Consider the following 14,940-nt stretch of genomic DNA (forward strand, 5'->3'; position numbering starts at 1 on the left):
TAGATTTCTGTCGGGTCGCGAGTCGATTCTGTGCGCGTCAAGACACATCACAGAACCGAGCCGAACCTACCTCCGGAAGAATCCGGCCCAGTCACCTCAGAGATTCCCCAATCACAACCGTCAACAGTAAGTCCGAGATACCCTCTCGGTTATCTATATACATCCCTACAGTATACATATATATATGTGTGAATACCATACTTGAGAACACGTATATATATTTATATATAAGTATAAAATCGTCTTTAAATCTCCCTCTTTTTTCGAAATCAAAATCACAAAATAATTTTAGTGAAGTCAAAAATTCACCGCCGCAAGTTTTTGGGGATAACTATCCGAAATCGGCTATTTCGGAACAGGCGCGCCCGCATAGTGGAGCAACAGCTCTTAGCCTCATTTCTAAGACGCGAACAGTCTCCGCATATCGAACTCGCTATCCCCGATTCTCCCTCTTCCCGATCTCCCTCATCTGCCCGTTGTTCCCTTGCGTATCGGGTGTTCCCCGATACCCCAGAATCTTCCCCCCTTTTTGAACCTTCCTACTCTCCAGTTCCTTCCGAGGAACTCGCGGAGTTCCGGGAGAGATCACCCTGCAACTTCTCCCCTGTTCCTTTCGACGGAATTCCTTCCCCCTCTAGTTCCACCACCCTTTATCGTGACAGATCACCCTCTCCCTCCTTTTCCGACTCGAGTATCGAAGTACTCGAGGAATCCTCCCCGCGTTCCCCATCCCCTACTATAGAAATAGTATATGAATGTATAAATTTATAACTATCCGTTAACCAATCATCGTATCGTAATCATAGCCTTTTACGTAATCATAAATTTATAAATTTAAATATTTTATTCCAATAACTATGTTACCAAATTTGAACCCTCGTTTTTACTCACATACATAGTCAGCACTTATTCTTCCCAATCTACTCACCAAATGTATCGTTGACGAGCAGAGTATCTATCTTTATAAAAATCCTCCCCGATCTTCCGAATTTGTACCAGGACAAATGTCAACACACACGCCCACACACCACACTTCCACGAATTATTATATACAACGTATATTACAATAATGATTCTTTAATTTGTAATAATATTTGTTCTATTCCTTTACAATAATGTTGTAATTATTTGATTAAAATAAACTCAATGTTTACTCATTTATAAATAAAACCTCGCCCCTCACTACCTCTCTAAATCGCACAAGGTCCGATCCCCGGTAATAGGGATATTATCCTTGACCGAAAACAGGACCGCGAGTGCACGAAAACTCTCAGTAGGCGTAATAGCGTCCCTTCTGGACGTTGACCCACGACTAGAGTTTTCCGAAAGGTGCATTCGACTCGAGGCACGCGCCCTTTCAGCGTGAACCCGAGATACCATAGAGATCTCGTTACGTCTTCCTTTACCCCCTCCCTCGGATACCCTTTCCTTCGCTATCCGTCGAACCAATGTACCTAAATTCCGGGGTCCTGACGTAACATACCACTACACGCAATAAATGTAACATTCGTGATATTAATTATTATTGTTCAATTGATTACAACTCAATGGATTCCGTCAAACCAAAAATTTTTTAAAATAATACTCGCTCAAACGGACACCACGTTAACCTTCCAGCACATACATTCAAACAAAAATCTCCCATAGATTCTCTACAGGATAAGTAGTTTCGCAATTTAAGCAAGATATTAGTAAATGTCAGCTAATATTAGTAGATAAATGTCAGTAAATGTCGGGTTGTTGCTTAAATTGCGAAACCACTTATCCTGTAGAGAATCTATGTGTTGCGGAACCGCATTGTAAACGCTGTACCAAGTCGTAATTCGGCGCGACAATAGAATTTTTCTGAAGAAATGGCTGAGCGTTGCACCTTATCCCTTTGCTCAAGTACTCTTCTGGTAGAGTACTATACTGTGTAAAAACGTTTTTCAATTCGGTGACCCCAAGTATGCGGCTTCCCCTTGTTAGTTTATACTTGCTAAGGATCACAAACCATGGTCAAAACGTTGTGTATTTAAACATTAATAAATGAGTCGAATTATAATCTCCTTTGTTAATTATTACTGGTGGAAAAAAATATTACCTTATAGCCGTATTCATAGTCCTTCCTTGAGAAATGAGGAACAAAGAATCCTCATTCCTCAAGGAAGGACTATGAATACGGCTATTAAGGATTCTTTGTTCCTCATTTCTCATGGAAGGACTATGAATACGGCTATTAGGTTCAATAATTAATCCAAATCTGCGTAAATGATTCTTTCTAAATACCTGTATAAGAATTTGTAGGATCGCACAGAGTCCATGAGCAGCGCCTAGATATTCTGTGCCGTAATATGCATACATCAGTGGACACGGGCTGTTATGCACTTGCACGTACGTCTTGCCCGAAATAATAATTGTTCTTGCGATTTCGTGCATTACATCAAATGGTACGACGATTTTTTTCATCATGCGATTCAACCATAGCGCACCATATAAGTAGCCGGTACGGCCTACAAAAAACTCGTCTGATCCACATTTTAAAAAGTTTACCTCCTTACAGCGCACTCCCGTTGCTATATAGCGTTTTATCAACTCATTGGCAGTTTCGTTATCTTCTCGAGCGGCCGCAAGAACCGCACCCATTGCCAAAATACCCCAATCGCCTGCAATATATGTAATTATAATTCTATTACTTTATAATGCTTAAAATTATTTAAAATCCTATTTTACTACTTTTCAGCAAATACCAAAAACATTTGATAATAATATAATTGTAGAAATTCTTTATATACTATAAAAATGATCTTGAATATTTAATGATATTACACATCTACATCTACGCCACGTTATCCATTTTATATTTAAAAAATAATGTTTTTATATAGTGTCCCATTTTATGGAAATATCTGTATATCTCCTAAACTTCATATCGTAGAAAAAAATATTTTAGACAAAAGTTTTAAGTTTTAAGTGAGGGGGGGCATATGTCTATGACAGAATTTAATTGAAATAAAAACATATTTAATGCAAAACTGTGGCGCTGCTAAATCTCGGAATATAATGTTAAGGTGAAATTTCATGGGCAGTGAAATGCTGCTGCAGCGAGCAGCAGTTTAGTAATTTCCTAGAAAATACTTAGGAAATACTAAACTTTCCTAGAAATTACTTAGTAATTTCTAGGAAATTACTAAACTGCTGCTCGCTGCTGCTGCATTTCACTGCTCATGAAATCTCACCTTTACGTCCAAATCCTATGATTTTTATGATTTTCTAAAAGTGAAGGGAAAAGTTGAAAGAGTGGCAGTTGAAAGCGTGACTTGACTACATCATTTACACGGCCCGATTTACGCTGAAGTTATAACATCGATGTTATAATAACTACTGATCTCAAAGAGTACAAAGATGTCTAAAAGATGACTTATATCCCACTAAATGTCGCCTTATAACCAAAATTTATAAGATGACTAAAAAACATCCGATATTGGACATCTATTAGTCGTCTTTCAAAATCATATTATGGACATGTTTTCGTTTTTTATATTTTATATAAATTTTGTTTATAAATAAAAGGTTTATATTAATCAAACTTAAAGTTGTAACGATGCACCCCTTGCGCTAAAGCATCGTTCCCGGCCACCACCCGCCGGATGCCGCCCGACCGATCCTCCGTCGGGCGAGGACAGGGCGCGGTGCGCCCACATTTTTAAACGCTTGAAACACACCGTGTGCGCGAGTAACACGCCGCACCGGTGCCTTCCGCACGACGCCGACGAGCGCCGACGGGAGCCGATCCCCGCCGAAGACGAGCACACGGGATCGCGCCGCTCCCACCACCGCGCGATTCGCCTGACGATCGGCCTCCCTCCTGCCGAACTCGCCGCGCCGAGCGATATATAAGCCGGCACTCTCGGCAAGACCACACTTCGTCTTTACCACGGCTTTCCGCTGCTTCTGACGAAACCTACCGTCCAAATCCTAGGGCGACACACCAAACGGGGTCCAGAGTTCTGAGCCCCGACTGAGCCTTCTCAGGTGTCCCCGAACTCCGCCAAATTCACTCCCGACGGCCACGGCTAAGCGGGGTCAAGCGCGCTCGGCCTCGCAACGAGAGTTCTCGCTACCATAGCCCCGGGAGTCCGTAATCCTCCGCGTTCCCGCCCGCGTTCTCATACCGTTCATTATCCCGCGCCGAGTGCACCTGCACTACTGTAGAATACCGCGTCCGTCTGACATATTGTAATCCCGCGTTCCGTATACCGCGCCGGGTGCACATGCACTATAGACCGAGAGCTAGCTACGAAAATACCAACGTCATTTGTTTAAGGAAATTTTCAACCTCAAACGATTGTGGCAATGTTGCAAATTAAGAAAGTGCAAGTCTGGCTGCTGGCCGGTGGTGCGTTTAGCGGGGGCGTACGCCCTTAGCTGTAAAATATCGAGGATGAAAAACGTCATATGTGTAAGGCTAAAAATTTTTTTGCTTATTATATACGTGTTTAATAATCTGTATATGAAATGACAGACAAAAATCTCGGGTCTAACACCGTGCCAGACGTCGCCGAAAATCTCAGTATCTATGGAATGTACTGTAAATTGCCGGCAGCAACAATTAATTTTATCACTTAAATTTTTCGAGCATTAAATTTAAAATGTTCTCTGCTAATAACAATAATATATACGAACATTTTTTACGGGGGAAGGGGCACACAAAAATTTCGGTTCTAAAACGTTGACAGACTCCGACAAACAGCTCTTTACCGGGGCGATAAAATACACACATGGAAGCTATTCTTCACGAGTAGGTATACAGAAATTATAGAAAGCGATGTAATATAAACTTATCAAGACACGTGTTTCGCGCGGAATATATGCGCCGTGCAAGACCACCCCCGCGTGTATCATTTGTTTTACGCGAGCCGGCGAGTCTAGACCAGTTCCTGCCGTAACAGTCAGCGTGCCAACGCATGTACAACCATTTTTTGACTTAAATATAAAATAAAATTAAAATTTTCCATTTCTATAATAAAACATAAAAAGAATTTATTATTTTTATTAACAGAACATTTCAAATTTAAAACATATGTAAAAAAAGTTGAACATTTATATTCTACGATTTGTTTGTCGAAGTCTGTCAAGGTTTTAGAACCGAAATTTTTGTGTGCCCCTTCCCCCGTAAAAAATGTTCGTATATATTATTGTTATTAGCAGAGAACATTTTAAATTTAATGCTCGAAAAATTTAAGTGATAAAATTAATTGTTGCTGCCGGCAATTTACAATACATTCCATAGATACTGAGATTTTCGGCGACGTCTGGCACGGTGTTAGACCCGAGATTTTTGTCTGTCATTTCATATACAGATTATTAAACACGTATACAATAAGCAAAAAAATTTTTAGCCTTACACATATGACGTTTTTCATCCTCGATATTTTACAACAAAGGCGTACGCCCCCGCTAAACGCACCACCGGCCAGCAGCCAGACTTGCGCTTTCTTAATTTGCAACATTGCCACAATCGTTTGAGGTTGAAAATTTCCTTAAACAAATGACGTTGGTATTTTCGTAGCCAGCTCTCGGTCTACTACTGTAAAATACCGCGTCCGCCTAATATTGTAATCCCGCGTTCAGTATCCCGCGCCGAGTGCACCTGCACTACTGTAAAATACCGCGTCCATCTAACATTGTAATCCCGCGTTCAGTACCCCGCACCAAGTGCACACGCACTACCGTAACATACCGTGTTCATCTAGTGCCGTTGTGCTAGTTTACACCGTACCTAAGTTTAATACGAATCAAGCTGGTGCGCATCAAACGTTTGATTCACATGCGTTTACACCATTTATATTATGGCTACATTTTGATATTCGCTGTCAACTGAAGATCTATAGTTGTATGTATACATACATTGTAGAGTGAATATTGAAACGTAGCTTACGTTTATTATCGTCAATATTATAGAAATAGATATGGAAAAGAATATTGCAATTTTATTTTTCACTTTATTGGGATTTCTAAAAATCCAGCAAAATAATCGTAAAAGACATTTACGACAGTTATTTATTCAATTTTAGTTTAATCTGGTCCGCTGATTTTTTATAACCGTGCTTTTCCTTTTCTGGCTCAAGCATTTTAAATATTTCGATATGTTTGTGTCTTTTGCCATCCATGATTGCTAATATTTGGTTTATCAATGCATAATTGCAAAAACACTGTTGTTTCTTGTTCCCCCAATTTAATCCTTTTTTATTTGACATTGTATGTAGATAGTATTTTCAGTACGGGTATATACGTAAATTGAATATACTGCCGGTCGGGAAACATAACCTAGACAGTCTTATAATACGTACACCAGCGTTTACAGCGCTATATGTGCATTTAATACGCATACTATTTTGGTACGATACGCCTTCATGATACGCATCGTACCAACTTAATACGCTATCGTTTACACCCTCGTACTAAGCCAATTTAGTCCGAATATAGTACTTGGTACGCGTATCAAATGCTCGGGGTAAACTAGCTCAATACCGCGTCCCGGCACTCTGTTATATCGCGTCGAGTGCACATGCACTGCCCCTTCGCTGTACATATCGCGTCCCGCCTTTTGTTTGTGTTACACCGCATCTCGCGGCTGACTATGTCCGTCGGTATTATACCGAAGACCGCGTTGCGTTACTTTCTGTAATCGTCGAATTGAATAAATTCCAATACCTATTACATACGCATTACCACATTGATTATTGTCTCTGGGCCATCTATCGAACCACTGATCCGGCGAGCTAGTCTGCGTTCGATACAAAAGATAGGCCGTTACAAAGTTATAATTTCACAAAATATTTTATTGCAACGAAAAAACATTTTATTTTATGGTCACTTTATGGCTGCATTCGGGGAGCGCGCTATTAGCGCTATTTGCTTATTCTATCCTTGTTTTACATTTAATGAGCGATAAAGATAGAATGATACAATAGCGCTAATAGCACGCTCTCCGAATGCAGCCTATATAGATTGCACAATAACACATCACATGAATCAACTCATTGTTATAACATATATTTTGCGCAATAAGCTCTAATCTTCAGGACAAACAAATTAATCTTATTAAAATTATGCTCGTTTTAATCAGTAAAATCAGCCGCAACCCGGTACATAGCCGGATTTTCCATTTTGGCTCTTAAGAGAATCCTGGAGTGACAGCGACACTGACATTATCGGTCTAAGCAATATCTTTGAATTGGCTGAACAGAATGCAAAATCCTTTTACACGATTAAAGTACGCACAAAAATGTAAAGGGCTGTACATCATTTTTTCTAATAAACTAAAAAAAATTTATTTTTATAAATATTGTCCTAACCTAACGACACAATATTTGCTTTATACAAAAATTCTGCAGTTTTTTTATAGAAAATAGTGATACAGCCCTCTACAAAAAACTGTCAGGAATAATATCGTGCAATTAGAAGTAAGATTTGAAGCCTAAAAAAAAGATATTACTTAGACCAGTGAAAAATGCAAGGTTAGGTGCTCTGTATGTATGTGTAAGAATCGGTGAGCACTTCTTTATCGACGCTGATCGAGTTCGGCTACAGCTCCAGCATCCCCTTAAAAATTTATAATAAATAAAATACGGACTCGCAGCTAAGCCAACCCGACAGAGGTCTCCACTCTTACTCCTGTCGACCCTTAATCGATTTTCTATGTATTTGCTTGAACTTTGGACTATACGCTCGTAATATAATAGTATTATCTATACACCTCCTCAATTGTAAAGGCCTGTGTCCACGATGCTAGAAATTGGTTCGAGTTCTCGATTCAAGTTCTCGAATAGAAGTAGTTGTACTTCGATGATTCTAGATAGCGTTATAGTCGAAAAATGTGGGGTTGAGAGCTGAGTATGAGCCTGGACCCGTGGAATATATATATATATATATATATATATATATATATATATATATGGGGCATTCTCTGTCAACCGGACACCCCCCTTTGCCCAAAATTTGTGTCGACCGATTGAGGTCAATAAGGGCTCAAATTGTAGGTAATGATATGTAGTTTCTTGTACCGTGTGGCCTTTTTGAGAATTCAAGATGGCTATCAAGGTGTCACGATGATAATCGGAGAAAACAAGAAAAAAATCAGTAAACGACTTTCCGTATGCCACACGATCAATCAAAGAAGCTATAAAACTATTGATGGGATGGTTTTTGAGGTCGTTGATTACAAAACTGAAGTAAAAATTCTAAAATTCAAGATGGCGGATTAAATATGGCGACCAAAACCGCAACGGCACCTTCCTATGTTCCGTAAGGCTGCTCGAATGGGCACTGGTTATGAATCTGCTACCAAAATTGAAAATTCAAGCATTTTCCGACCAGTTAAAGTAAGACTAAGCGTTGTCCGACCAGTTAAGGCAAGACTGAGGGACTGGATAAAGAATTTTACTTTATATAGCCCAAGGGGCCTTAAAGGGCGTTTTGAAGGGACGTACCCTCTCCCTCTCCCTCTCCCTCTCCCTCTCCCTCCCCCTCCCCTCTCCCTCTCCCTCTCCCTCTCCCTCGCTCCCTCCCTCTCCCTCTCCTCCCTCTCCCTCTCCCGCTCTCCTCTCCCTCTCCCTCTCCCTCTCCCTCTCCCTCGTCCCCTCTCCCTCTCTCTCTCTCACGACACTCTCTCTCTCTCTCTCTCACGACACTCTCTCGGCCAACGCTTGGTCTCACGACAGGACAACGCTTGGTCTCACCTCAACCGGCTGGACCGTCCCTCAGTCTTGCCTTAACTGGTCGGACAACGCTTAGTCTTACTTTAACTGGTCGGAAAATGCTTAAATTTTCAATTTTGGTAGTAGATTCGTAACCAGTGCCCATTCGAGCAGCCTTAAGGTGGAAGCACATAAAATTGCAGGAGCCTTGAGCAGAATGCAGAAGTTATATGCGCATGCGCTATGGTATTTGTAGAGCTCTACAGATACCACAGCGCATGCGCATATGGCTTCTGCATTCTGCTCATGGCTCCTGCAATTTTATGTGCTTCCACCTTTACGGAACATAGGAAGATGCCGTTGCGGTTTTGGTCGCCATATTTGATCCGCCATCTTGAATTTTAGAATTTTTGAAGTGAAACTTTTTTAGGCACGGTAGTGAGTTCGATTCGCGACACGAAAAAGTGTAACGGAAGTGAAACTTCTTTGGTACGGTAGTAAGTTCGATTGTACGACACGAAAAGTGTAACGAAAATTTGACCAATAGGCGTACGGCGTTGGCGAGACGGTTCTTCTTCTGGCACGGTAGTAAGTTCGATTATGCGACACGAAAAGTGTAACGAAAATTCGACCAATAGGCGTACGAAATGAAACTTTTTTGGTACGGTAGTAAGTTCGATTGTGCGACACGAAAAAACGTCACGAAATAGTGTCACGAAAATTCGACCAACAGGCGTACAAAGTGAAACTCCTTTTGGATCGGTAAGTAAATTTGATTTTGCGACTCGAAAACGCGTCACGAAAATTCGATCAGGCGTACGGCACTGGCGAGACGGATATAGTGAGAACTGCGTGTAACACTATATTTTCGAGTTGCGGGCGGTTTGGAGTGACTAATTCCGTTGCATTGTTTTTGTATTAATTTCAGAAAAGTTATGGCAAAGCCTTGCCTTCAGAAGTTTCACTTTTAACGCGCATAGCGACCACGCGTTCATTTTTTTTTTTTACTTCAGTTTCGTAATCAACGACCTCAAAAACCATCCCATCAATAGTTTTAGAGCTTCTTTGATTGATCGTGTGGCATACGGAAAGTCGTTTACTAATTTTTTTCTTGTTTTCTCCGATTATCATCGTGACACCTTGATAGCCATTTTAAATTCTCAAAAAGGCCACACGGTACAAGAAACTATATACATATCATTACCTACAATTTGAGCCCTCATTGACCTCAATCGGTCGACACAAATTTTGGGCAGAGGGGGGTGTCCGGTTGGCAGAGAATGCCCCATATATATATATATATACATATATATATATTCATATATATATATACATATATATATATATATGAAAATTATATACATTTCCGTTATCCAACGTTACATTGACTGGCTATTTATAAAGTAATAACGTTAGCAACATGGAATTGAATTGACAACTTGTACGGAAAAATGGGACAGGATACATTTTTCTGTACGAGATTTCTATTTGAGAAATTCATCCGAGTTGCCTGTGTACACGATTCGAGTTCTAGTAACTTTTTCTCGGACCGAGGACTCGGACCGATTTCTAGCATCGTGGACACAAGGCTTAAGAATTTAACCGTGCCGGTACCAAAGTCGAGATATTCAACTTCAAAGTTACGAATTTTAACATGTAAGGTATAGGCAAAGTGTGTTTTAAAGGGATATTATAATATATTGCGGCAGAAATTGGTTATGTATTTTGCTAAAAAACTAATATATGATCGATGCATGATGATATTAGGAATGACATATTACAAAATGGGGATATGTAGCGGCACATATGTGTAATTACCCAGATAGCAATGCCTGATTATCAGATTTCATCACGTCATGATCTTCTGATATTGATCGAAATGTGATGTATGTCTTGTGATCATATTGTGATGATACACATCATGAGTACAAGTTAACATGTATATGAGGAAATATATGAGCTCAGGGCATCGATCATGTATTTTCACGTGAAACTTTTCACTTTTCATTTTTCACTTTTCACTTTTCATTTTTCACTCATCCAGATTTCTCGTGAAACTTTTCACGTATAGCGATCATGTAATGTAGCTTGGATGCGTGGAAAGTGAAATCAGTACAGCACTGCATATACGACAAACCGCAAAATAATATAACCTATAACTTGACAGACAAAAATATAAAACATGAATGTGACTATGAAACAAAAGGAAATGTTGTTAAATTATTTAAAACGCAATCCCGAATTAGTGACGGGAAGAATAGACAGAAAAACCGAGAGTCGATTACATTTGGTAAATTAAAAGTATTATTACATGTATTATTGAAAATGTTAAATAAATAATTATTTTTTACAAAATATTTTTAGGCTAAATTGTGGGATGAAATTGCACAAGGCATCAATACAATTCTCGAAGGTCCTCAAAAAAGTGGTAAAGAATGGGCAAAGGTTATATAATTTTATTTTTATTATTTAGTTTTATAATATTAAAGGTGATTTTTAACGTGCTTCTAGTATAAGCAACCAAAGTGTACCAAATTGCACCAATACCAATAGCAACTACTGATGGCAACTTTAATATATGTACCAAATAATTGCCAAAAATTGTCTTAAATAATACATTTATTTATTATTAACTATAAAAAAATTTTGTTAATATAGACATGGAAAGACATAAAGAGTTATATATTGAAAAAAAGAAGCAAAAAGACGCAGTCATGTGCAAGGGACTGGTGGTGGTCCGCCTTTAAAAATAGCTTTTTCAAACTTTGAAGAGGAAGTTTTGGAATTGTTGACACCAGAGGCAGCTGGTATGGAAAACATTCCAGAAGGTGGAATTAACATGGAAGAAAATCCTATTTTAGAACAAACAATACAAGATGCGGAAAATACTGAAACAATAGAACAAGACGTGCACATGATAACTGAGGAAGATAATGGAAATATAGAAAATGCTGAAAATATACCACCACATAATAATATAGAGAAACGAAGAAAAGTTAATACAAAAATAAAGAATACAACAGGAGGTAACTTATGTAATAAAAATGATCTTACATATTAATATATGCAAAATTACTAATACATCTAAGGACCAGTTTTATCAACGTCGGTTAACTGTAACCTTCGGTTAAACTTACTCTTCGCGTCTATTTCTAATATCCATTTCTATCAACGCAGGTTAATTTTAATCTTGGTTTAACCTACCTGTCATCTTTTCCTAGTTCTAAAAGTTAGAAAAAGATAGAAAGTAAGTTAAACCGAGATTAAAGTTATTCTACATTGGTAGAAATCGGCATAAGGGAACAGTTAGAAAAAGATAAAGAGTGAGTTTAACCGAAGGTTACAGTTAATCAACGTTGGTGTAATTGGCCCTGATACATCTTAATAATAAATTTTTTCATAGAATATTTACTTTAAAATTATAGGAAACTCAATGCAAAAAATATCATATAACATGTTAGAACTACAAGAAGTAAAAGTAAAACTAAAAAAAAAGGAAGTAAAACTTAAGAAAAAGGCATTAAAAGTGCAAAAGAATATTTTATCCGAACTAATAGAGATAAAAGCAGCTTTAAAATCATGGGCTGCAACTGAGACTATAATATGAAAAATAGATTCCAAAATATTAATACAAATAAGAACTTAATTGACATTAAATATTTTTTTGCATAGTTTAGTTTACACAGTTTAAACACGTTCATATAGTTTATGCACGAAAAAATATTAATTTTATATTTGATTTTCTTTATTTTATAATTTTTATTTTATTTTGTTTGTTTGAGTTACGTGATACATAAATAAAACTGTGATACTTCTTTCTGTAATACATGAGTATTTCTTTATGTAATACATAAAATATAAAATAAAATTAAGTTTTTTATGCAAAATATCTTTGAATTATTGTTTCTCGCACTATATTTCCTCTTACACGCATATTTCCATAGATATTGTCTTCTACTTCAATATCATCCTCTTCAATCTCTTCTCTATATATTTCACCATCTGCAATGTTATAATGTTTGGCAATATTATGCAGTACACAAGCCGCATTTACTATAAGTGCTGAAATAAAGATAATAAATTTCTACAGTAATTTTAAACATATTTTTTATATATCTATATAAAATACAAATTACATTACCTGCAAATTCTGAAGAATAATGTAAACCTCTTTCTTTACGTAAGCATCTCCAACGCCCTTTCAATACTCCTATTGTTCTCTCCACGCAACATCGTGCTGTAGCATGAGCATCTGTGTATAACGCACCTGGAGACCTTGGTGGTTGATTTAATTTTGGAGTCATTAAATATGGTAACAATGGATAGCCAGAATCTCCTAAAACAGAAAGCATAAGTTCAAAAATTAAAAATACTAACATCAATTTTAGTAAAATATAAAGTTCAGATTTATAGAAAATTATTTAAAACATATATATATATATATATATATATATATATATATATTATAAGAGCCTCACCTAACAACCATAAATTTCTTCTTCCATTTTCATACTGGTTTAACATGTGTCTTGATAACCGAGACGAACTCCATACTCTGGCATCGTGTGTCCGACCTCCATGATTCGCCACTACTGCTAATATTCTGCCATTATAATCACTAACCTAAAGTATAACATAAAGTATAACTTAATAAGAAATGCTTTTAATATTATATTTATATCTCAAGTAAAGAATATCGGGTTTTGCTCTGTCCTCTATTACATAAGAGATATACAAATCTTTCCAATTATCAAATTACATTGTTACGGCCCTGTATGTTATGCTACGATGAAATGCTGCTCGTTGTAGTAGAGAGAAAGATCACCTCTCCTATTACAAATAATCTACTATTAAATTTTTACTTACTATCATGACATTTAACGAATGGTATAATTTTCTATTTATATATAAATGTTCTCTTCTTTTAACAGGTGGCCAAATTGCTATGTGTGTTCCATCAACGGCTCCTATTACACCTGGGAAATTGGTATTAATCCAGAATCTGAAATATGATTGTGTATCTTAATGTTTTGTAATATGAAAAATTTCTTAAGTTGCAAATGTTCTTATATTTTAATAAAAATTGGATAAAAGGAATCAAAAAACTATTTTTTAATGTTTACAACTGGAGAAAATAATAGTTTAATTGACTCACTGTTGCTGGATTATCTCAATCTCATTAGCTTGCACAGGAAATTTGATCCATTGTGGTATAATGACATTTATTGCATTTATAATTTCATGTATTGCACCACTAATAGATGCCTGGCACATACAGCTTAGAAAATCTTGTCCAACTCTTCTTTGATAGGACCCTGAACTTAAAAAATTTAACGTTGCTAGAACCTTTACAATTAAAAAAACAATAATTAAGATATATTTACAATAGCTTACATATAACTATTATAATTTGCAACATGTGAGCAGTATATTTTGATATAATACATATTTATCTTTAACTTGATCATTATTTTACCTTTAATTCCAATGGAATCGCTGTTGGTCTTACAGCTTCTTGCACATAAGGTTGTATGTTTATGCATAATGCCAACACAGCATCTTTTGAAAACCTGTGCATTAAATATTTTTAATATATATATTTATATTCACAATATATTTACACTGTTACATAAAATAAAATAAACAAGATATATAATAAATAAGATACAATAAATTCAAAGTTCTACGTATAAAAATTATTTTTACTTTAAAATATATAAATTATTATATTTATGTAATTTATCTTTATACTTTTCTTCATGTTTTTATTTTAATATTTAATCTGTTAAAGTATTTTTTTACCTACCGATATAAAGAAAGAAATTGTGATTCTGGAATTTCAAAAGGGTTAACTGCATCTCGCAGTTGTCTTCTCTGTATTCTTAATAAATTCTTTTCTTCCTCATTAGCCATTTGCAAAACCCACCATACTGCAGCCATATTATAATTATGCATAAAAATATTATTAAAACGATATAACTATACTATTATAATTGTATGTTGATGAATGCTAACAAGAATGTATATATATACATATGTACCGTACCACATTTATTCTTATTCCGAAGTACATTTATTAATTCCCTAGATTTCCGCCTTTCCGCCACCAAGTTTCATGGCGAAAAAAAGTTCACGTGAAAAGTTTCATATTTCCGCGGTTGGGAGAGGTACATGATCGCGCGAAATCATAGAGTTCACGTGAAACTTTTCACTTTTCACGTTTTCCACCCTAGGGGGAAAAAGTACATGATCGCTGCCC

At 36.9% G+C, this 14,940-nt stretch overlaps 1 protein-coding gene and 1 long non-coding RNA gene across 5 annotated transcripts; one reads left to right on the plus strand and one right to left on the minus strand.

Annotated features, from left to right (window-relative positions):
- Positions 1–1,126: 1,126 nt before the first annotated feature.
- On the minus strand, positions 1,127–14,838 carry LOC139811286 (putative nuclease HARBI1). 4 transcript variants are annotated; one of them, XM_071775467.1, is made up of 10 exons: positions 14,728–14,838; positions 14,488–14,611; positions 14,158–14,251; positions 13,837–14,027; positions 13,548–13,683; positions 13,160–13,304; positions 12,823–13,017; positions 12,610–12,743; positions 2,269–2,645; positions 1,128–1,978 (listed from the first exon to the last, which is right to left on the minus strand). In XM_071775467.1, exons 2-9 carry the CDS (start codon positions 14,592–14,594, stop codon positions 2,571–2,573), a joined length of 1,077 nt encoding a protein of 358 aa, XP_071631568.1. In that variant the 5' UTR covers positions 14,595–14,611; positions 14,728–14,838; the 3' UTR covers positions 1,128–1,978; positions 2,269–2,570. The 4 variants fall into 4 exon arrangements, with proteins under 4 accessions (XP_071631567.1, XP_071631568.1, XP_071631569.1 ...); XM_071775466.1 differs by having other exon boundaries at positions 1,127–1,978; positions 14,488–14,815; XM_071775468.1 differs by having other exon boundaries at positions 12,610–12,683; positions 14,488–14,815.
- On the plus strand, positions 10,525–12,537 carry LOC139811288 (uncharacterized). The gene is made up of 4 exons (XR_011731597.1): positions 10,525–10,971; positions 11,046–11,126; positions 11,340–11,707; positions 12,107–12,537. It is a non-coding gene; the product is annotated as an uncharacterized lncRNA (long non-coding RNA).
- Positions 14,839–14,940: the final 102 nt, after the last annotated feature.

Source organism: Temnothorax longispinosus, chromosome 4, assembly GCF_030848805.1.
Source record: "Temnothorax longispinosus isolate EJ_2023e chromosome 4, Tlon_JGU_v1, whole genome shotgun sequence".
Classification (NCBI taxonomy): domain Eukaryota; kingdom Metazoa; phylum Arthropoda; class Insecta; order Hymenoptera; family Formicidae; genus Temnothorax; species Temnothorax longispinosus.

What these genes read in the sequence shown, in the direction of transcription:
- LOC139811286 (XM_071775466.1), bottom strand. Translation starts at nt 14,636, where the DNA reads ATGCATAATTATAATATGGCTGCAGTATGGTGGGTTTTGCAAATGGCT. An exon ending in ATTGAGATAATCCAGCAACA is followed by an intron (nt 13,684 to 13,836) that starts GTGAGTCAATTA and finishes ATCATATTTCAG; the next exon opens with ATTCTGGATTAATACCAATT. An exon ending in AAGAAATTTATGGTTGTTAG is followed by an intron (nt 13,018 to 13,159) that starts GTGAGGCTCTTA and finishes TTTCTGTTTTAG; the next exon opens with GAGATTCTGGCTATCCATTG.